The following is a 24,897-nucleotide window of genomic DNA, read 5'->3' as shown; positions in this document are numbered from 1 at the left end:
AAGTTTAAACATTTGTGAAACCTGAATTTAAACTTTGTTCATGGTGACAGTCCATCACATTCAAGGCCATTAATTAAATAATTAATTATTTAATTAATTGAGCAGTAATTAATAGAAGTGAAGCAAGACAGTCCATGACTAGTTTCTGACTGATTCGCATGCGCAGCTCCGTTTTCAAGCGGTTGAAAACGGAACTGCGCATGCGAATCAGTCAGAAACTAAGCATGGACTGTCTTGCTTCACTTCTATTAATTACTGCTTAATTAATTAACTAATTAATTAGTTGATTAATGGCCTTGAAAAATAGCCATAAGATAGTTATTTTGTTCAATTTAACTACATTTTATTGTTTTATTTAAAATTATTAAAATCTCCTGTTTTCTCCTGTTTTTTATGTCCTATTCTACTGTTACGAAAAATTTTCATCTGGCAACACTGGACGTGGGTTTGGACATTGACGGGAGGGTGGCGCGATGGCATGACGCGGTGTTTCACCTCTCACGAGCAGACGGCACCATGGCTTGGCGTCAAGCAACGGCATGATGCGCAGGATTACGGAGCGAATGGAAATCCGGATTTTGAGGACGACAAAAAAGCAATCATGCTTCAACACTCACGATCCAAATGTGGCTATATATCACGCCATTTGAGGCGATGGCATGACCGTGAATGTTCACCTTTAGTTTTATAAGCGGGAAGAAGTTATTAAACAGCAAACAGTTGCGTTGTCTTGCTGTAGTAAAATGATGCATAAGTTCGATTTTTTATGTTTACTATTTTATTAGACATCCCGTCTGAGAGGCTCCCTTCTGGAAAAATTTCTGATTCGGTTTCTTTGTAGATTCCTATTCAAAAATGTCCCCTTTAAACAATCTGAAAAGTGCCGGGCGGAATTTTTGGGCAGAAATTGTTTAAACAATGTTTTTAAACAAATACAAAAAATCACGTGTTTTGCTCCGGAACATATATTTTTAAGTTTTGTGGGTCATTCTAAACAAGAAAGGTATCTTGTAAATTTTCTCAAAAATTGATAGTTTTCGAGTTATAAGCGATTTAAAATCTGAAAAATGCGAAAATACGCATTTTCGAGGGCTAAAAACTCATATTTAAATTAGTATTTTTGAGGTTGCCTGATACTTAAATTTAAGTATCAGGCAACCATTTTAAAGTTTAAACATTCAGCTTCAAGATTCTGAAGAGTGATTGCGTCTAACCTTAATTTAAACCGTTGTTTTTTAATTGTTAAATATGCATGTCCATCCGATTTTTTTGCCGGTGCGGCGCGCTCTATTTCAAAATTCTCATATTTTCCTCCAAATTTTTCAAAATCCAAAAATGCGCTTTTTGGCTTTTTTCGGATTTTAAATCGCTTATAACTTTAAAACTATTAACTTTTGAGAAAAATGCCAAGAAACTTATTTTATTTAGAATATCCCAAAGAATGTAGAAAAAATATTTTTCGGAGTAAAATAGGAGATTATTGAAATAGAGCGCGCCGCACCGGCAAAAAATCGGATAAACACGCATATTTAACAATTAAAAAACAGCGGTATAAATTAAGGTTAGACGCGATCATTCTTCAGAATCTTGAAGCTGAATGTTTAATCATCAGTTTAAGTATCTGGCAACCTCAAAAATACTTATCTAAATATGAGTTTTAAGCCTCGAAAATGTGTATTTTCGCATTTTTCAGATTTTAAATCGCCTATAACTCGAAAACTATCAATTTTTAAGAAAAATTACAAGATACCTTTCTTGTTTAGAATGGCACACAAAACTTATATACGTTCCGGAGCAAAAAAACGTGATCATTTGTATTTGTTAAAAAAAAATTTAAACAATTTCTGCCCGAAAATTCCGCCCGGCACCCTTCAGATTTATTTAAAGGGGACATTTTTGAATAGGAATCCACAAAGAAACCGAATCAGAAATTTTTTCAGACGGGAGCGGTCTCACCACATGGACTAGTTAGAACCGTCTACGTCTATAAATGAAAATAATAAAAGGCAACACAGATTGTACAGTGATGAGTATCTGAAAATATGGCTTTAGAGTTATTTTGGATAAACCACAGTGTGCTATTTGTTGAGAAGTTTTGTCAAAAGAAAGTGTGAAGCTCTCGAAACTACTTTGGCATTTAATTAGCAAACATCAAGACAAAAAAGAAAAACCTGCGGAATTCTTTGGCAAGAAGCTAAGGTCTCTTCACAATCATCAAGCGATTTTTTATCATCAACCACTACAAATGAAAAAGCATTTATAGAAGAAGATTTATATAGGCCACTGTTTGCTTCGCTTAAATACTTTGCTGCGCTTCTTATGATGGGTCCTATGTGCATCCAAGTGAGGGGTTCTCATTCGCCAGTTTAGTTGCGTTTTTGATTTCTACTTATTTTGTAGAGTTGGTTTCTAGGCAGCTATAAGTCTTTGGGCATCATCTCTTATATTTAAATTTTTTGATATTTTTTAATTTTTATTGTATTATTACAATATTAGCATCGTTGTTTTATTGAAGCTTATTTTATGACCTGTGCTTATAACATGTTATGCTAGGAATGACGTCTTTTCTTTCTATGGCATTTCGATGTTCTTGTCTAAACTGTATTTTATATTGGTCTGTCCGATGTACGATTTGTCGCAGTCCTCACAGGTAATCTTGTATACTTCTTGATTTTCTAATGTAATTTGTGTTTTTGCGGACGGTAATACAGCTGAAATTTTTTTGTCTGTGTCAAATATTAGCCTGTCTTTTTAGTCCAGGGCGCATCTGTTTTGAGATGGACGTTGAGAGGTGACTCAAATTTTTTTGCAGAAATTGCTTGAAAATAAATCAAATATTAATATTTGAGTTATCCTCCCTCTCAAAAAGGTCCGGAACATTGTTTAAATAATCAAAATATCAAAAAATGAAGGAAAAATTCGATTTTTTTCTTCGTTTTTTGATTATAACTTTAAAACTATTCATTTCCGAGAAAATTTGTACTGACATAAAAGTTGCATAATTAAATTTCCTACAATATAGAATAGTCACCCTAGTTACAAAATAGCAATAATTGCGAAAAAATCATACAAAAACAAGTATTCGCATTTTACGTTTTTCAACCATTTATGCTACACTTAGGACCTTCATATTTCACCCAAAAAAACTTTATGATACAGTAAAACAATACTGTAAATTTCATTAAAATCGGTTCAATAGATATTGCAAAATAAACTTTGCAATCCAGCTTTCGCAAAAAAAATTCATTTTTTCAAAATGTTACAGTACTGAAAATAAAGCAGATAGCAAGTTGAAATTTTTTTTGCTTATAGAAGTGTACTGTACCTTTCATTTGCCATTTGCAAAATGAAAATCGATTAATTCCCACGAGGTCAGGAAATTTTTTAAATAAACAATAATTTTTGGTGCTACGCGCAGGACAGCGGTGTTCGATTCACACAAGTTGATTTCCACCAAAATTTCTTCCAATCTTTATCTAATATATTATTTTCTTACTCTATATTTTGTTGTATTTTAATATTTTAATTCCACAAAAATCAAACAAATTTTATTATTGCTTGTGAAATATTGTTTAAACATTGCATATGTTTAAAAATAATAAACTTTTATTCTCCAAGATAAAATATATGAACAAAGAAAGTTTTTGCTAAAAAAAGTGTTATTTCAAAGGATATAGTATGTGTTTTTATTTTGCAATAAACAAATTTATTTATTTATATCGAAATTTAATAAAAATTAAAATGTATCAATCATTATCAAAGGTCATTGGAATGCCCAATCAGAGCAAACTATCCGCTGTCCTGCGCGTAGCACCAATAATTAATGCTTATTTAAAAAAATTCCTGACGACGTGGTGTTAATCGATTTTAATTTTGCAGAATTGCAAATGAAAGGTACAGTACACTTCTATACGCAAAAAAAATTTCAACTTACTATCTGCTTTATTTTCAATCCTGTAACATTTTGAAAAAATGATTTTTTTTACGAAAGCTGGATTGCAAAATTTATTTTGCAAAATCTATTAAACCGATCTTAATGAAATTTACAGTATTGTTTTAATGTATCATAAAGTTTTTCTGGGTGCAATATGAAGGTCCTAAGTGTAGCATAAATGGTTGAAAAACGTAAAATGCGAATACTTGTTTTTGTATGGTTTTTTCGCAATTATTGCTATTTTTCAACAAGGGTGACTATTTTTGAATTTTTAACTATTCTATATTGTAGGAAATTTAATTACGCAACTTTTATGTTAGTACAACTTTTCTCGGAAATGAATACTTTTAAAGTTATAATCAAAAAACGATGAAAAAAATCGAATTTTTCCTTAATTTTTTGACATTTTGATTATTTAAACAATGTTCCGGACCTTTTTGAGAGGGAGGATAACTCAAATATTATTATTTGATTTATTTTCAAGCAATTTCTGCAAAAAAATTTGAGTCACCTTTCAACGTCCAAATGTACTAATATTTTTACAGATGCGCCCTGGTCTATTTGTTTTTCTTTAGAATTTAGCTGCTTTTACCTTTTGTACCCTTTATATCTTTTCAGAACTTTTCAGAGCAGCCGTCTCCAAAGTCCGAATAGCTATGATGATTGCCGACCTCCGTCGCAGAGATGGCACTTGAAGAAGAAGACCCTTTATATAGGACAGGATAGTTTTATTAATTGCGTGGACAAGCGTTAAATGTGGAGAAGCCAGTTTTCTTGCCGGAATTTACAGAGAAATTACTGTCTGCTAGAGCCAGTAGATTTCTCTCAGGATAGATTTTCAGAAAGATCCAAAAGCTTGCTGGTAGAGGGTAGAACTGGCATTACATTGGGCCTTGCATAATACACTCCCCTATTTTTGCTAAAATATACATTGCTGTTAGGTGTGTGCTGTGGAACTGCCAACGAGGAGTAGCTGAATTCATTAGTTGCCTTCGCAGAGACTGTCGGAAACTAGTCAGTGATAAATTGTCAGAAAATCCCATGCACACTTTAAAATAATATAAATAATACCGTTAATAGATATACAATAGATAGATATACAAGGTATATTTATCTATTAACGGTATTAACGGTAAATAATTCGACGGTTGAAAGGTAAAGGGTTGTAACCCACAAATCAACTTTTTTCAGGAAGTACAAAAATGTTCCATTTGAGTAATTTTATGAGAAATTAACCTAATAATTTACTTAAATTGAGAGTTTTTTCTACTTCCTGAAAAAAGTTTATTTGTGGGTTATAACCTTTTACCTTTCAACCGTCGATTTAATTATTAATATTAATTAATAATAAATATACCTTGTATATTTATCTATTAACGGTATTATTTATATTACGTGAGGTTAGGAATTATCAACGAGTAGTTGCCGACAGGTACCCGCGAACGCAACTATTATATAACCAGGCACAGAAGCATAGATATAATAACACGTAGATTAGGCCAGGTCCGAAAAATAGCGTAACGCGGAGCAGTTCGGGTCGGTGGTCTATCTATCTCTCTCTACCGGCGCTTAGCTTTCTCTCTCTAGCATATATGATGGCCGCTGCCTCTGTGTCGTTCCATTACTCCCACCTCTTGGTAGATACGCTCACACTCGTACGACAGACCACCGTACTTGATATTGACGTTACACTGTTACACACCGATACGTGCCGATACATTGACTGGCATATCCCTAGCCTGGTCTATTGTTAATATGTCTCTGCACAGAAGAGACGCAAGCGCAGTTTGATAATCATTGAAATATACCTTACGCGACTACAGGAGGGTTAAATAAATCTATATTAAAATTTGTTATGATACAGCAACCTTTTTTAAATAAAATTATTACATTTTAGGTTACTTTAGAGTTTAACGCGATTGAAACTGCCGGAAAACAAATCGAAGAATTTTCATTGGATAATAACAATCTTCAGGTCCCAGATGAAAATAAGCCCGTTTGTAATAAAGACATACTAGAGCTACACTTAACCGAATGTAATAAAACGAAAAATTATACTTGTAATATTTGTGCTAAAGTCCTACACCATCCTAGCAGCTTGTTGTATCACAAAGAGACCGAACACAACAATAAGAGGTTCGTTTGTATTATATGTGATAAACGGTTTAGACATCGGACGCTGTTGCAAAAACACCAGGTGAGTTGTATATGTTAGAAAATAATTTTATTTTATATTATTGTTATGTAACCAGCGGACCCGGTGAAAACTACTAAACTATCTCACTAATTGATCATCATCAGTCAGCACTGGTTGGTCTATTGTTGAACGTAGACCTCCAGATATTTCAATATATTTCTGACCTGCACCCCTGTTATCCAGTTCGTCACAATTCTTTTCAGGCCATCGGTCCATTGCGTTGGAGAGCCTTCCCCGGCCTCGCTTGTCTGCCCATGGTCTTCATTTAAACAATTTTTTGTCCATTTGTGGTCTTTCATTCTTGCAACATGTTCCGACCGTCTCCATTTTTGCCTTGCAAAGGTCGATTCGCATTTTATGGAACGTCAACATCTCGTCACGAACGTTAAAACTATCGCTTATTCTACTATATGTACGTCGTGCAGTGGTGCAGTACCGTTCACCAAGATTTGTTACATCGTTCAATTACAACAAAAAGTTAAGCGATGAGCAAATTAAGCAAAAGAAAATTAGCAATAATTAATGTTGGATGAAGAGGAGCAGGCCAGCAACAAAAGTTGTGGACGTTTCTTAATAGAAAATACGTATAGACCAGGCGCATCTGTAAAAATATTAGTACATTTGGACGTTGAGAGGTGACTCATATTTTTTTGCAGAAAGTGCTTGAAAATAGCTCATATAATATTATTTGAGTTATCCTCCCACTCAAAAAGGTCCGGAACATTGTTTAAATAATAAAAAAGTCAAAAAATGAAGGAAAAAGTGTATTTTTTTTCTTCGTTTTTTGATTATAACTTTAAAAGTATTCATTTCCGAGAAAAGTTGTACTGACCTAAAAGTTGAGTAATTAAATTTCCTATAATATAGGATTCGATAAAAATTTTAAAAATTGTCACCCTTGTTGCAAAATAGCAATAATTGCGAAAAAACGATAAAAAAACAAGTATTCACATTTTACGTTTTTCAACCATTTATTCTACACTTAGGACCTTCATATTTTACCCAGAAAAACTTTATGATATAAGAAAACAATACTGTGAATTTCATTAAGATTGGTTCAATAGATTTTGCAAAATAAATTTTGAAATCCAGCTTTCGCAAAAAAAATTCATTTTTTCAAAATGTTGCAGGACTGAAAATAAAGCAGACAGCAAGTTGAATTTTTTTACGTATAGAAGAATACTGTACCTTTCATTTTCAATTTGCAAAATTAAAATCGGTTAACCACTATCGGTGTCAGGAATTTTTTTAAATAAACATTATTTTTTACGCGCAGGACAGCGGATAGTTTGCTCTGATTGGGCATTCCCAAGACCTTTGATAATGATTGATAAATTTTAATTTTTAGTACATTACGATATAAATAAATAAATTTGTTTATTGTAAAATAAAAACACATACTCTGTCCTTTGAAATAACACTTTTTTGGCAAAAACTTTCTTTGTTCATATATTTTAAGTTTGAAAATAAAAGTTTATTATTTTTAAACAAATGCAATTGTTTAAACAATATTCCACAAACAATAATCAATCAGTTTGATTTTTGTGGAATTAAAATATTAAAATACAGCAAAACATAGAGTAAGAAAATAATATACAGTGGAACCTCGATAAGTCGGCCCCCGATAACCCGGAAGTCCGGCTAACCCGGACCGATTTTCATCGGACAAACATTTCAACAATAAAAATGTATCTATTATGTTAAAACATTTTATCTGCAGCCGCTTCTGGAATATTTCAAAAATATCGAATTTCATTGATAAAACTTCCCTTCAATCATAATATAATATTTGAGAGATAATGGGTATCTGTGTAATTTGAACTATATGATAGTAAAAATGACTCACGCACACGGCGGCGGCAGAGCGACATTCATTATCGCAAACAACAGGCACCTGTTATTCCTTAATTTATTTTCAACTGTCTTTTAAAAAATTGTTTTTTAAACAATGGTCTTTTAAACAATCAAAGAGTCACTGTTCTTAAATTACATAAGCAGACCAGACGAAATTATTGACACAACCAAACTGACTGAATTTTTTTACCTATAAATTAATAATACATACTCTATATTGTCTATACTAAACTCTATACAACCATAGGTAACTGTGCATATATATTTCATATTATTTTGCGTATAAGGGACTTTATCTATGTATACCGTATTTTATTAATTTTTACCATGCTCTTCGGCTAACCCGGATTTTCGATAACCCGGATCGGCCGCGGTCCCGATTAATCCGAGTTATCGAGGTTCCACTGTATTAGATAAAGATTGGAAAAAATTTTGGTGGAAATCAACTTGCGTGAATCGAACACCGCTGTCCTGCGCGTAGCACCAAAAATTAATGTTTATTTAAAAACATTCCTGACGCCGTGGAAAAAATGGCAAATGAAAGGTACTGTGTTCTTCTATACGTAAAAAAAATTCAACTTGCTATCTGCTTTATTTTCAGGCCGGCAACATTTTGAAAAAAATGAATTTTTTTTGCGAAAGCTGTTTGCAAAATTTATTTTGCAAAATCTATTGAACCATCTTAATGAAATTTGCAGTACATATTGTTTTATTATTTCATAAAGTTTCTCTGGGCAAAATATAAAATACAAATACTTGTTTTTTTATGGTTTTTTCGCAATTATTGTTATTTTGCTACAACTTTTCTCGGAAGTGAATACTTTGAAAGTTATAATCAAAAAACGAAGAAAATAATCCCTTCATTTATAAATAAATAATTTATAAATAATTTGTTCTGAAGCTATTTCCTTGTGGCATTTTTATGATTAATTATTTATATGGGAAATAAGCCACAATTAAAACGAAAAAATAATTTTATTAACGTTTCGACGCCCAAATCGGGTGCCGTTGTCAAAATACAAAATATTACTAAAATAAATAAAAGTGTTGTTGCTAAGCAAAAAAATTCTTCTAATAATTTATTTAATCTTACTCATTTATATTGGCAATTCAGACATATATTATACATTTTAAAGTAGCAGACTTTAAAATGATATTGCCAATATTTATGAGTTGCGTTCCTGGGACGACTTTACTGAAAGATAGTTCATTCGATTACATGAAATCAACCTCAACTCAAGAATATCCGTCATAAAAAATTATAGCATGTGATCTGTCTTTAAAAAGACAACCAAATGCAACGACAGTAAAATTCTCGCGTTAGAGACTTCATAGTAAATCACAAGGGAAAACCAGGAAAAACCTTGTGATACTATCCCGACATCGTAAGTATTTGGTCTTACATTAATTTACTCTCAAAAAATAATACCAAATTCTGACTTGTAACATGTTTAAATTATAAATAATATTAATAATACTAGATATATAAGTAATACTAAAATATAAAATATGTACTAGCTCGATATTATTGACTTATTAATCTTGGTATTTTCTTTCTATTGACTTCCTCTTTCAGTATGGGTAACCACATCCTACTGCATTCTACCGAGGAATTTGCGACACAATTGGTTTCATTTAGCATAATTAGAGCCGCTTCTTTGATTTTTCTCTTTTTACTATCTGATTCTTTCAGGACTATACTTGAATCTCTCCACTGAACTCTATGTTCATTATCCCATGCGTGTTGACATATTTGAGATCTCTCAAATTCTCTATTTTTAATATAAGATTGATGTTCACTTATTCTAACGTCTAATGGTCTTGATGTCTCACCTAAATAAAATTGTTCGCATTCACAAGGTATTTTATAAATGCAATTCTTTGTTCTTTCTTGATCATTGTTAGGTTTAGTTTTAGATAGAATAGATCTCAATGTGTTTGTTGTTTTGAATGTTGTTGAAATGTTGAATTTATTTCCTATTGTTTTAAGTTTCTCGGATAGTCCTTTTATATATGGTATTGATATTTTCCTCGTATTATTTCTGGTGAATGTTGTAGGATCCCGTTCTAAGTTGTTCTGTTCCATTCGATCCAATCTTGACAATTCCTTATTTATAAACGATAAAGGATAATCATTTTTTAATAAAACAGATGTTAACAATTGTTTTTCTGCTAAAAAGGAATTTTCGTTAGAACAAGTAATTTTGGCTCTATCATATAACGATTAAATGATTCCTTTTTTAACGTTGATGTTGTGATTTGACTTGTAATTGAGATATCTGTTGGTGTGTGTTGGTTTTCTATACACTTGAGTCTCATATCCAATATCCTTCTTTGAGATCAAAACATCGAGGAAAGGTAGGCTGTTATTGTATTCCTTTTCCATTGTAAATTTTATTGTCTCTTCTTGATCGTTTATAATATTCAGGAACGTATCCAACAATTCTGATCTATGAGGCCATATTGAAAACACATCATCTACATATCTCCACCATACTGTGGGTTTTAAATTTTGTTTAGAAATAATATTAGTTTCGAAATCCTCCATAAATATATTAGCCAATAATGGAGATAAAGAAGAGCCCATTGCTAGACCAAAATTTTGTTTATAGAATTCATTGTTTAGTTGAAAATAGGTATTATTGGTACATAATGTCAATAACTCCATTATAGCTGATACATTTAGTCTTGTCCTAGTTGCCAATGTATTATCATTCTCTAATTTCGTTTTGATTATGTTTAAAGTTTTATCTAATGGTACATTTGTAAATAAACTGTTTATGTCAAAACTTACTAAAATATTATTTGGATTAAATTCAATAGTTGATAATTTGTTTAAAAAATGTTTTGTATTTTTTATAAAAGTGTCATCATTATTAGCAAATGGTTTTAGAATGTTTAATAAGAATTTTGATAGTTCACTACAAGGAGAATTGATGGTACTACAAATGGGTCTAAGTGGTATGTTCGCTTTATGAATTTTCGGCACTCCATAAAAATGTGGTGTCTTACTGTAGTGAGGTGTCATTAATTTTCTTTGATAGTATGTTAGATCATTTTTAAATTTGAATAAAGTTCTATATATTTTGTTTTCCAGTGTCTTCGTTGGATCCTTCGTTAATTTGCTATAAGGTCCATTTGTAATTAGATCTGTAATTTTGTCCTCATATTGTATTTTATTCATTATTACAGTTGCATTGCCTTTATCCGCTGGTAGGATTGTTATGGAGTCATCATTTCTTAAAGTTTTTAAAGCTTTCATTTCTTCTTTGCTGATGTTCTGTTCAATTTGATTAGACTTTTCCAATTCAAGTTTACATAGTACCCTATATTGTTCTTTTTCATGAGTTGGTAGACACTGGGATATTTTCTCCTATAGCTAGTACATATTTTATATTTTAGTATTACTTATATATCTAGTATTATTAATATTATTTATAATTTAAACATGTTACAAGTCAGAATTTGGTATTATTTTTTGAGAGTAAATTAATGTAAGACCAAATACTTACGATGTCGGGATAGTATCACAAGGTTTTTCCTGGTTTTCCCTTGTGATTTACTATGAAGTCTCTAACGCGAGAATTTTACTGTCGTTGCATTTGGTTGTCTTTTTAAAGACAGATCACATGCTATAATTTTTTATGACGGATATTCTTGAGTTGAGGTTGATTTCATGTAATCGAATGAACTATCTTTCAGTAAGTCGTCCCAGGAACGCAACTCATAAATATTGGCAATATCATTTTAAAGTCTTCTACTTTAAAATGTATAATATATGTCTGAATTGCCAATATAAATGAGTAAGATTAAATAAATTATTAGAAGAATTTTTTTGCTTAGCAACAACACTTTTATTTATTTTAGTAATATTTTGTATTTTGACAACGGCACCCGATTTGGGCGTCGAAACGTTAATAAAATTATTTTTTCGTTTTAATTGTGGCTTATTTCCCATATAAATAATTAATTATAAATAATTATCCCCTTATCCCCTTATAAATAATTTTCCTTCATTTTTTGACATTTTGATTATTTAAACAATGTTCCGGACATTTTTGAGTGGCAGGATAACTCGATTATTATTAAAGGAGTTAATTCCAAGAAATTTCTGCAAAAAAATATGAATCACCTCTCAACGCCCATCTCAAAACAGATGCGCCCTGGACTAGTAGGGGAGTAGGTACGTATTTAAAGAATGTATGTGCCGACATATGAGAACATCCTGTCTTAAAATACACTAATATTTTGACGGGACGTTGCCGGTCCGTGACGGGCAACGGGCAACATTTCGTAAAATGCGAATCGACCATATACGTTCGATAATGTCTTCTGTTTAATGTTTAGAACAACCAGATCAAACATGGAATATCCAAATGATGTGTCAGATGATACAAAGATTGAGATTGGGACTAAAACTACGTTTTTAGACATGGCAATTGATGCAACTTTGGCATGGGAAAACCACATACAGCAACTTAGTAAAAGGTTGAATTCAGTATGCTGAATTTTGGATTCTGATAGTGCTTGTAAGATAGCGACTGTTTCCACTGTGTCAAATGCTTTGTGGAACTCAACACAAATAAGAACAAGGGTTGTGTCTCTTTATAAATAGTTAATAATTTTTCAAACTAAGTTTTCAATCTTATAATACATAAAACGACAATAAATATCATTCTACCACCAGATTGAAAATAGTCTGAACCTTCTTTGGTAACCACCTCCGAGGTTTTTAAAAATTATAAGCTATGCGGGTGCCAAGAATGTCAGAAGATGAGGGAATTTTAAAATTTGTAATTCACGTCCCATCTGCTCAGCGTGGTAAAAGCTCCAACGAGAAGGTTTCCTACGTACTCTAAAAAGAATCAATAAATTAAACATTAAAAATTTATAAAAATTTTCAATTTCTTTGGAACCCGAAAATGCAGCAGCATTATATTCTAGTTCAAACAGAGAGTGCAGCAAGAGTATATACCGGTTTCGGGACTCTCTGATTGAACTAGAATTGAATGCTGCTTCATTTTCGGGTTCCAAAGAAATTGAAAATTTTTATACATTTTTAATGTTTAATTTATTTACTCATACAGAAGTAAAAATTTCAAGTTGTATACTGGTATAAAATCGTTTATTAAAAACCTCATAAAATGTCGTGCAAAACGTTTTAGTTCTAATTCAGAACATCTTCAGTGCATTCTGCTAAGTAGTTGTAACTAGCACACTAATTAAAGTGGTAACTTCATAATAATATAATATGGTTTACATGTTAAATTTTATGAATATATGGTGACTAATTAAGTTACCATGAAGACCAGTTGGTCTGTGCCCATTGAACTGGCAAGTACCTAGGGTTTTTTCGAGCAGGGAAGCATGTTGCCCTTTAAGCATGTACTTAATTTAATCGTATAACATCGACTGGTAGTCAACATATTTTCATAAAATTTAACATGTAAAACATATATTATTATGAAGTTACCACTTTAATTAGTGTGCTAGTTATAACTACTTAGCAGAATGCACTGAAGATGTTCTGAATTAGAACGAAAACGTTTTGCACGACATTTATTTTAAGCTCCATTTAATTTACAATCTGTTATCACTCGTAACAATAAGTAAATTTTATGACAATTATTAGAAGAACAAATGACATGTAGGAATTCTCTCCAGTGAGAGGCTTCCTTTAACATATAATTAACAAACAAAGTTAATAATGTAGTGGTAAATGTTAATTAATTTTATTTAAATCTGTTTAATAAGTCTATAGGCTTAAAACGCTTTAGTCGTCGCACTTCATCGTTGACATTAAACAGATCGCGCACTAAGTGATTAGAGTGTGCACTAGTTTTGTTTTTGTATTTTTCACTGTACTTTGTGACTTCAGTTTTTATGGATTGAACTTGGAGGTCTTTTTCTATTATGTTGTTCGAAACATACCACGGAGCATTGGCTATAATTCGAAGAACTTTGTTCTGGAATCTTTGTAGGATTTCTAGGTTTGAATTGCTAGCAGAACCCCATAATTGAATTCCATACGTCCATATTGGCTTCAGTACTGCTTTATATATTAAGAGCTTATTTGTGAGATTTAATTGTGATTTTCTGCCAATAAGCCAGTAAAGTTGTCTTAGTTTGAGACCCAATTGTTTTCGTTTTGTAAATATATGTGTTTTCCATGTTAATCTTCTGTCAAGATGTAAACCTAAATATTTGACTTCATTTCTCTGAGTAATCATTTGATTATTTAATAACACTGCTGGACATATACCTCTTCTTAGTGTAAAGGTAACATGGATTGATTTGGTCTCATTAACTCGAATTTTCCATTTTTTTTTAACCATTCTTGGATATTATTAAGGCTGGCTTGTAAGTTTCTTGAGGCAGTTACTGGATCATGATGTGAGGCGAGTATTGCAGTGTCATCTGCGAAGGTTGCTGTTATTGTAGTTCTTGAAGTTATTAGATCTGCAGTAAAAAGCTGGTACAGCATTGGTCCTAACACGCTGCCTTGCGGTACTCCTGATTTTATTTGGTATAATTCTGAATATTCTGAATGGTATTTAACTGAAAAGAATCTGTCAGATAAGTAAGACTTTAGAAGTTCATAATACGGATGAGGCAATAGGTTTTTTAGTTTATAGAGTAGACCTTTGTGCCAGACTTTATCGAACGCTCGGCTTATGTCAAGAAACGCTGCTGAGCAATATCGCTTATTTTCAAAGTCGTTGCTGATATGCTTTACTAATCTATGGACCTGCTCTATGGTTCCATGTTTTTGTCTAAACCCAAACTGATGTTCTGGTATGAGATTTTTGCTATCTAGTATTGGCTTGATGCTTTTCATTATTAATTTTTCCAGCACTTTGGAAAGCACAGGCAGTAAACTTATTGGCCTATATGATGTTAATTCCTCTAGTTTTTTTCCTGGTTTTGGGATCATAATTATAACTGCCATTTTCAGTTGTTGCGGAAAATAATTTAATCTTATTATTGCATTAAAAATTTGTAATATTGCCGTTATTCCTTTCTTTGTTAATTTTTGTAGTATCCTACCCGTTATCAGATCATAACCAGGAGCTTTTTTAGGATTAATTTCTTTCATTATTACATCCTTAACTTCATTGTACTTAAATTTCGGTATGGGCAGCTCCATTTGGTAAGGTTCATTTAATACTCTATTTATTTCCTCCAATTCTTCAGGTGTTGATTCCAAGCTGTTTGGTTGAAAGACTTGTGAAAGATAGCCACCAAAGGCATCTGCCTTCTCCATGTTATTTCTTGCCCATTTGCCATTGTTTTTTCTTATTGGTGGTATTGGTGTCTGAGGACTTTTTAGTTTCCTTGTGGCTTTCGATAGTGAGTAGTCGGTGGCTTCTGTTGGTGTAAGCTCTTCTAAGTATCTTTGTATAGAATCATTTTTTACTTCAAGTAATATTTTTTTTAGTTCCCTTGCTGCTTTATTAAATTTATTTTTATTGCTCACTGTTCTGTTTTGTTGCCAATTTCTTCTTAGCCTTCTTTTCTCTGAAATTTTTTCTTTTATAGTTGGAGGGCAGGATTCTTTTCTTGTTGATTGTTTGTAGTTTGGAGTTGCTGCCCATGAAGCTTTCTGTATGTTTTTTATGAGGTTAGTTATCGCCCATTCAATATCTGCAGGTGTTTTTAATGGTATTTTTAAATTTATTGCTTCATCTAATACTTCTTGAAAAGTATCCCAATTGGTCTTTTTATTGCACAGAGCGGATGGATTTGGATTCTGAGTTATATCGGAGTACATGTTCATAAGGACTGGAGTGTGATCCGAAGACATGTCTAAGCTGGATGTTGCTGTGACTAGTTTACTGTCAATTCCTTTTGTGATATAGAAATCAAGAAGGTCTGGTATTTTATAAGGGTCCGAAGGCCAATATGTGGGTTCTCCTGTTGACAGGTAGTTTAGATTATTGCACTGCATTGCAGTTAGTAGTTCACGACCCTTAGTAGTTGTAACTCTCGCACCCCATATTGTGTTTTTAGCGTTGTAATCTCCACCCGCTATAAATCTGTTTCCAAGCGTTTTGAAGAAAATCTCATAGTTGTCTCTTTTATTGTTGTGCTTGGGAGGGCAGTATACAGCAGATATTTTGGTGATTCCAGTAACTCCTTCTATTGCAATGGTAGTGGCTTGTAGGTGATTTTCTGTAAATCTTTCCAGTTCGTGATGTTTGATTGAGTTTCTTATTAGTATTGCTGTGCCTCCATGTGCAGTCCCATCTGGATGGTTGGTAAAGTAAATTTTGTAGTTAACTAGGGCTAGGTGACTTTTATTTGTGAAGTTTGTTTCAGTAACTAGCATGACATCTATTTCATTGTTGGTTATGAAACTTTTGAGTTCATGAGTATGCTGGTTTAAGTCGTTTGCATTCCATAATGCTATTTTTAGTGTTTGGACCATTATGACCAACGAGAAAGTTTTCTACGTACTCCAAAAAGAGTAAATAAATTAAAATCAATAGAAAAATTCCAATAATTGGCTGTATACCATAGTTTTAAAAACTCATACAGAAGTAAAAACTTCAAGTTGTATACTGGTATAAAATCGTTTATTAAAAAACCTCATAAAATGTCGTGCAAAACGTTTTCGTTCTAATTCAGAACATCTTCAGTGCATTCTGCTAAGTAGTTGTAACTAGTACACTAATTAAAGTGGTAACTTCATAATAATATATGGTTTACATGTTAAATTTTATGAAAATATGGTGTAAGTACATGCTTAAAGGGCAACATGCTTCCCTGCTCGAAAAAAACACTAGGTACTGGCCAGTTCAATGGACACAGACCGAATGAAGACCAGTTGGTCTGTGCCCATTGAACTGGCAAGTACCTAGTGTTTTTTTCGAGCAGAGAAGCATGTTGCCCTTTAAGCATGTACTTAATCGTATAACATCGATTGGTAGTCACCATATTTTCATAAAATTTAACATGTAAACCATATATTATTATGAAGTTACCACTTTAATTAGTGTACTAGTTACAACTACTTAGCAGAATGCACTGAAGATGTTCTAAATTAGAACGAAAACGTTTTGCACGACATTTTATGAGGTTTTTTAATAAACGATTTTATACCAGTATACAACTTGAAGTTTTTACTTCTGTATGAGTTTTTAAACTATGGTATACAGCCAACTGTTGGAATTTTTCCATTGATTTTAATTTATTTACTCTTTTTGGAGTACGTAGAAAACTTTCTCGTTGGAGCTTTCACCACGCTGAGCAGATGGGACATGAATTACAAATTTTAAAATTTCCTCATCTTCTGATAGTTTTGGCACACGCATGGCTTATAATTTGTAAAAGCCTCGGAGTTTGTTACCAAAGAAGGTTCCCACTGTTTTCAATCTGGTGGTATGTAGAATGATATTTATTGTCGTTTTATGTATTATTAGATTGAAAACTTAGTTTGTTTCTTAGCAGATGTCGCTACGACACCCCAGCCATTTCGTTCGTTGCAATACGGGGCGGCACACGTCGAAGTATCCTAGTTCAGTTAGAGAGAAGAGCATAGTCGTCTACTGATGAAGGGCAAAAAAGCCCCGAAACGGGTATAGACTCTTGCTGCACTCTCTGATTGAACTAGAATATAGTGCTGCTGCATTTTCGAGTTGCAACGAAATTTAAAATGTTACACATTTTTAATTTTAATTTAATATTTTTTCTTTTAGGTGGTTCACAGCGACAAGAGACCGTACATTTGCCAAATATGCAACTCCGCCTTTAAATCAGTAAGTTACCTGGTGAACCACCAAAAGATTCACTCCGGCGAAAAGAAGTACGAGTGTACTGAATGCGGCCAAAAGTTCGCCCACAAAACCTCATTGGCGGTGCACCAGCGCGGGCACGAAGGAATCAAACCCTACGAATGTGAATTTTGCCATAAAACCTTCTCACAAAGCGGGAATTTGTTGGAACACAAAAGGATACATACTGGAGAAAAACCATACTGTTGCGAGGTGTGTGGAAAAAATTTTACTACGTCGTCGCAGATGAGGATGCATATGAAAATCCATACAGGTAAAAATAATTATTTTCCATCATGCTTTATTCTTTTCTAAGTAGTCTACTATTCGCTGGGAGCGTTAACTATGATTATAGTCAATTAGTAGATTCAATTTTTCACATTCAAAAAATAATCTTATATTTTTCGTTATATGATTTCAATAATTTTCATCCTTAATTTTAAACTATTCCTTAATCTAACCCTTATTAATATCCTACTACTGACTCCATCCCACTCCCTACCTATGTACGTACAGGGTTATTCACTATATTTTGACCACTCTGTAAACTGCTTTATTTACAGAAATAGAAAAAAAAATGTAAAATACAAACGTTACACGATTTTTTATGTAGTTTTCGAAAATGGTAGTAGAAAAACAAAGAAAGTGCAAACAAAATGGCCGCAGGTTTTAACTTTGTTAATTTAAATGGAGCATCCTGTATATTGTTATACATTTGAGTAGAACGTTCTGCAACGGACATTTCCATATTGAATTTAATAGGCCTATCTGGAGAATTAATCGAGATACTAGATATTTATTTCAGTTTATTTATGATATGATTTATTCAGTATGATAAAATTGATCCAAATAATGGCATAACCCAGACATCCAAAGTGAAAGTTATCCTCCAACACCAAATTGTTCTATATGGTCCACATAATGTTCAGAAAAAAGTCACACCATTTTGAGCGCCGGGTTTGGGGGGGGGGGGGGAGAAATCGGTAAATTCGTAGTTTTTTAGGTTCTATAAAAATGGTCTACATTAAATTTGTAATAAAAAAGGTCCTATGCATAATCCTTCTAAAATGAACGGTTTTAAAGTTACGGAGGTAGTATAGTATAATTGGTCCAAAAAAGGCCTAACCCAGACATCCAAAGTAAAAGTTTTCCTTCAACACCAAATTGTTCTATATAGTCCACATATTGTTTAGTAAAAAGTTACACCATTTTGAACGTCCGGTTTGGGGGGGGGGAGATGGGGTAGAAGTCGGTAAATTAGTAGTTTTTTTACGTTTTTCGTCAATATTTCTAAAACTATGCTTAAGCGTAAACAATGTTCTATACAAAAATGTTCTACATAAAATTTAAAACAAAAAAGGTCGTATACATAATTGTTATAAAATCAACGGTTCCAGAGTTACGGAGGGTGAAAAGTGGAGGTTTTCGATACTTTCTATATTATTTGGGCAATTAATGATGATTTTGGGTGGTGAGGTTGACGTATCTTCAAGGGCTTATCACTAACATACCATCGGCCACTGAAATAGCAAATTTTATTTACAAAACCCAATCTTGTTAAAGAAAATTTCTATAAATTGCCCAAAGAATATAAAAAGTATCGAAAACTTCGATACTGCCACACAGTGGCAGTTTGAACATTTCGTTTAAGCGAAAATCAATGTTTATTTTCATATATGTAAAACATTTTTCTGTTTTCTGGCAGCAGTAAAATGTTTAACAATTGAACAAATTACATACATTCATCTTTTTGTGTCAATTAATTTAATTTAAAAAAACTTTTTTTGGACACCCTGTATAAATAATTATGTTAATGTTTATATTATTGAATAGAGAAGTAAATACCCTTTTAAATGAGCTATCACATTACCCCTCTTCTCATTTAAAAAAATCATCGATTACGTCATCACGCCCAGATGGATGACGTCACTAGTATGTGTTTGTATATGTCACTAGTTTACGAAATAATGAATTTATGCGTTACTTTATGGAGGCACTGTATAACCTCATTTAGTTTGCGAGAGAGCCATTGTACATTTAAAGAACATTTCATTTTTAGGAGAAAAGCCTTGGGTATGTGCGACGTGTGGAAAGCGTTTCTTACATAAAGACTCATACACATTTCACGTTCGTCGTCATCATAACGAAGAACCGCATAAGTGCGAAGTGTGTAGTCGAACCTTTATTACACCCTGGGCTGCCAAAAAGCATATGCGCTCTCATACCGGTGAAAAGCCGTATAAATGTGAATTTTGTCATAAAACGTTTGCAGGTGAGTAATAATGCTGTTAAAATAGATCTTTGTCTTACTTGTTTGTTAAGTTTGCTTTAATTTCCATCTGTCATAACTGTCTCCTTAGGCCTATTTCATACTTTACGACTTTGGTCGTGCTCATCTGACTTTCACACTTTACGACAGTATTCATCTTATTGTCGTAGAGAGCACAGGGCGTAGAATGAATCGGGCAAAAATTTGTTATTTATACATAATATATTATTTATACGTAGAAAAAGTTCTTTGAACATCTGCATATGTGATTGGTGAGTATTTAAATTTAGACAAATGTGCCGGTACTATTTTACAACAATATAATAAATTTGGACTTTCTGCAGACAAACATTAATTTATTACATGGCAGGTATAACGATGGGTTTTCCCGCTTATCTACTAAACCTAAGGGATAAAAATTCTTATTCTTTATTGAAATATTAGAGTTTTATTATAGCTCTGTATACTTCATAGAATTTTGCTTAAGACAGAAAGTAATATGAAATTTCACTATAGTTTATCATAAGAAGTAAAATAAACAAAGATAAGCAACATATCTTTAAAATAAGCATTTTTACTAAAAATCCTAATTATGTGTGTGTGTGTGTTTACGTTTTATTGGCACTGGTTTAAGCAACCAACTGGCCAGTCAATGTATTTTGAATTCTCTTTTACAAAATATAAGCTTAGTATCTAAATTTAAAACTATTACTACTACTAAGTTTTTTTTACTCTGTTTTTTTTTTAATTTTTTTAATATATTTTTTAACAATTTTTTTTATTATATTTTTTATTATATTTTTTTTTATTTAGTTTTTTTTTATTTTTTTTATTTAGTTTTTTTTTTGTTTTTTTTTTGGATTTTTTTGTATATTTTTTTTACTACGCTAAAACCTAAACCCGATTCAACCTCGCGGAGGTTTAGATCTTCTTAGTAACTTTTTATTTTTTTTAATTATTATTTTTTTATAATTTTTTTTTTATTCTTTTTTTTTCAGAGCTTTAATTTTAAACAATTAACATGGTTGTATAAAATTTTATAAACATTTAGATTGTTTGATTGTAAAAGGTATATAAGATTAAAAGGAAATTTTACATTAACTTGAATTAGATTGGTATAGAAATTTGATATTTCAATAAAATGTAAAGGACATTCTAACATATGTTGTAGATCAGCTAGCTCTCCACATAAACATTCATCATTATCTACAAGTCCTATTTCTCTTTTGTAGACTGGAGTCAGACAGTGATTACTTCTTATTCGACAAATAGTTTTGATAAAGCCTCTGTTTTAAACTTGATTAAACCATGTCCAGATGGGAAGCGTAGGCTGGATTTTTTTGTAATAATTTCCTTTGTCTGAATTATTGTATTGTTCCTGCCATTTCGCCCGTTTGATAGATCTGATAATAGAGATTATGTCTCCCATAGGAAGTTGATAGTTTTGCAGAGCGGATTCCTTCGTTGTTGCTAATTATAATCTTTTGTAATTAAATAACATAAAAAATAATAATTGTTCTGAAGCTATTTTCTTGTGGTCTCTTATGCAATTTACTATTTTAGTTGGGAATGAGCCACAATGTTATTTTATGATTAAGTTTATTTGACGTTTCGATTTCCTCTTCGGAAATCGTTATCAAAATACTTCTTCTTTTTCTTGTCTTTATGTTTATGCGTATTACATTACATGCCATAGTTATTTCAAAATATTTTATTATATTTGTTCGATGAATACAAAAATGATATATTTTACTTGTGTTTTTAAACCTTGAAAATTGTGATCTTTCGTTCTTTTTTCAGTTTTAAATTGTTTATAACTCGAAAACCACCAACTTTAGAGAACAATTACAACAGACCGTTTTTGTTTAGAATGATCCAAAAAATCTGAAATAATATCTGACCGGGTCGAAAACTTTTTTTTAATTCATAAAAAAATGTCGTTTTTTAATTATTATTAATTAATTATAGTTAGAACAAGATTAGATCGGGTAACCCTTGTTTTTTGTAATTGTTAACATGCTAAATTACATATCCAATAATTTTTATCCATTAAACAGATCGGTGCAAATCGACCTTATATCGGATCCACTACTATCAGTCCAAAATAGCATTTGTTTGCTATGATTATACTTCATGACGTTCTCCTTGGTGATCAGGGAGCCTAAGTATGTGAATTTGTCCACCACTTCAAAGTGGTGGACAAGAAGCAAGAGTACCTTTTAGTACTAGAATACCTCACAATTTAATAATCCAGTGTCAAAAATGCTTAAAAGTTAAAGACAAAAAAGTTGTGCGATGAAATACCCGTTGCCCTACCAAAAACGGACGCCTATGACCGGTACTAGAAATTCGCAATGGATGGAATTGATTTATCTCTGGAAGAAAAATATACGTAAAAATTTTCGTTTTTTCTAAATAGAAGCGTTCTGGAGGTATTTAAGAAAAAATAATTACAAGCCGTCATCTTCAAAGAGCTCTAGCTCTCTTAGGAAGCATTTTCGGACTAGGTGAATTGGGATAAATTGTCTTAAAATTACCTGAAGAATCTCCTGTCTTCATTTGTCGGTAGAGTTTCTGGACACCCTGTAGAGTACTATAGCAAATTTCTATTTATCTATTGATACATTACCACAAAATTAATAGTAAATCACACATAAAGCATCCACATAATCGTTATAAGGGTATTGTATATGGTTATTTTCACTAGTTTCACTGGTTTCATATTATATCACTTAGTAAACGCTAAAAATATGACGGGGGGAACACAAAAAATGGGTTTTTTTTTCGAATTTTGAGGAATTTCCCAGAAATTTCCTGAGAAATCTGTCCCAGTCATTCAAAAAAAAAATGGAAAAAAAATACACTAAAAATAATTATGTCGCAGCTAGCCTAAAGTTACCTACATAACCTAAATTTTTTTTTTAAATTAAATAATTTTTCCTGAATTTGTTGATCCAAAAAATCTGAAAAAAATCAGTATGTTTTTGGGCATAACAGTATACATTCACAATTTTTTTTATATTTGTTAAAGCAACGGATCGCTCAAAAAGATTTTTTTTGAACACATTTTTTACGATAGGGGACACCTGGGTCCACATAGGGAGCTAAAAATTTGGTTAGGGGGTTTTTAAATATGTACTTTTGATTGCCAAATCCCAAGTAAGAATCCAGCCGAGTGCAGATTTTACCATCTTATCCCGCTATAGCCTTTCTATTTTTATCTATTGATACATTAGCACAAAATTAATAGTAAATCACACATAAAGCATCCAGATAAGATTGTCCCCCGCGATGTCAGAGTATACCACGTGACCTATAATCATAGTTAACGCTCCCAACGGATAACCGGATACAGAGTCTTTAATATAATCTATGATTGTAATTTTTAGATAGATCGAATAAAGATAGGCATTTTAAAATTCACAATAAAGACCAACAAGGTCTGGTGAATACTCTGCAGTTGTCTCAGTTGCTCGATGAACAGGGAAATCCATTGAAGATCACGCAGGATGGACACACTGTATCTATTGTTACTTCCGGAGGAGATGATAGCAACTTGCATGGGATGCTACCCGATGGTAGATTGATACCGATAGAAATTACATCGGCTCCGGAGAAAGACTTTGACCTGGTGAGTATGATTTGTTGTAGAATGTTGAAGTCATCGTTACAATAATTGAAATGAAAAAAATAAAAAATACGAGATCCTTTGTAATTCCCTAAATAAGGGTTACATTAAATCACGGAACGTTTTCGGATTAAAAATACATCATCAGTGTTTCTAAAAGCCAAAAAATAACATGCCTGAGCCACCAAAATGTTTTGGGTAAAAACCCTTTAAATGATGACAGTTCTGAAGCTATTTCCTTGTGGCATTTTTATGATTTAACCATTTAGATGGGAAATAAGCCACAATTAAATTGAAAAAATAATTTTATTAACGTTTCGAAGCCCAAATCAGGTTTCGTTGTCAAAATACAAAATATGGAATCTCTAACGCGAGAATTTTACTGTCGTCGTTGCATTTGGTTGTCTTTTTAAAGACAGATCACATGCTATGATTTTTTTGTGACGGATATTCTTGAGTTGGGATTGATTTCATGTAATCGAATGAACTATCTTTTAGTAAAGTCGTCCCAGCAACGCAACTCATAAATATTGGCGATATCATTTTAAAGTCTTCTACTTTAAAATGTATAATATACGTCTGAATTGCCAATATAAATGAGTCAGATTAAATAAATTATTAGAAGAATTTTTTTACTTAGCAACAACATTTTTGTTTATTTTAGTAGTATTTTGTATTTTGACAACGAAACCCGATTTGGGCTTCGAAACGTTAATAAATTTTTTTTTCAATTTAATTATGGCTTATTTTCCATCTAAATAGTTAATCATGATGACAGTTTGTTATATTATACTACATATTAATAAAAATATTTAATGATGTTGCAAATATACCTGGATATTTCCCAGGGCAACACATGACTCTTCCTCAAGCCAACTCAGTTGGCCATTGAACTTCAATATATGAGGTTTTAATCCTCAAATTCCAACCACGTGGGAAGAGTCCAGTGTTACCTTGGGTAATATCAAGGTATATTTGCAACATCATTAAATATTTTTATTAATATGTAGTATAACATAACAACTATCAACATTTAAAGGGTTTTTACCCAAAACATTTTGGTGGCTCAAGCATGCTATTTTTTGGCTTTTAGTAACACTGATGAGAACACTACCTTAAATAGAATTCTTAGTTGATAGAAAAGTTACACGCCAACTGTTTTTAGGATAAAAAACAAAACGCAAAGTTAAAAAATGAACAATAAGGAAATTGGAATAAAATAATTATTTGAACAAAAAAAAA

General features: G+C 32.1%; 1 protein-coding gene across 2 annotated transcripts in view; it reads left to right on the top strand.

The window, feature by feature from the left end:
• The window catches only part of LOC114339945 (zinc finger protein 345-like), a 46,787-nt gene that overhangs the window by 10,313 nt on the left and 11,577 nt on the right, over positions 1–24,897 (top strand). The window contains exons 6-9 of one of the 2 annotated variants that reach the window (XM_028290631.2): positions 5,832–6,131; positions 17,684–18,032; positions 19,818–20,030; positions 23,417–23,658. In XM_028290631.2, coding sequence (XP_028146432.1) covers positions 5,832–6,131; positions 17,684–18,032; positions 19,818–20,030; positions 23,417–23,658 — 1,104 coding nt within the window. The remainder of the gene's footprint in view (positions 1–5,831; positions 6,132–17,683; positions 18,033–19,817; positions 20,031–23,416; positions 23,659–24,897) is intronic. The other variant, XM_028290632.2, reaches the window with a different exon arrangement.

This window comes from Diabrotica virgifera, chromosome 3, assembly GCF_917563875.1.
Source record: "Diabrotica virgifera virgifera chromosome 3, PGI_DIABVI_V3a".
Taxonomy (NCBI): Eukaryota; Metazoa; Arthropoda; class Insecta; order Coleoptera; family Chrysomelidae; genus Diabrotica; species Diabrotica virgifera.
This window is presented reverse-complemented; position numbering and strand designations above follow the sequence as displayed.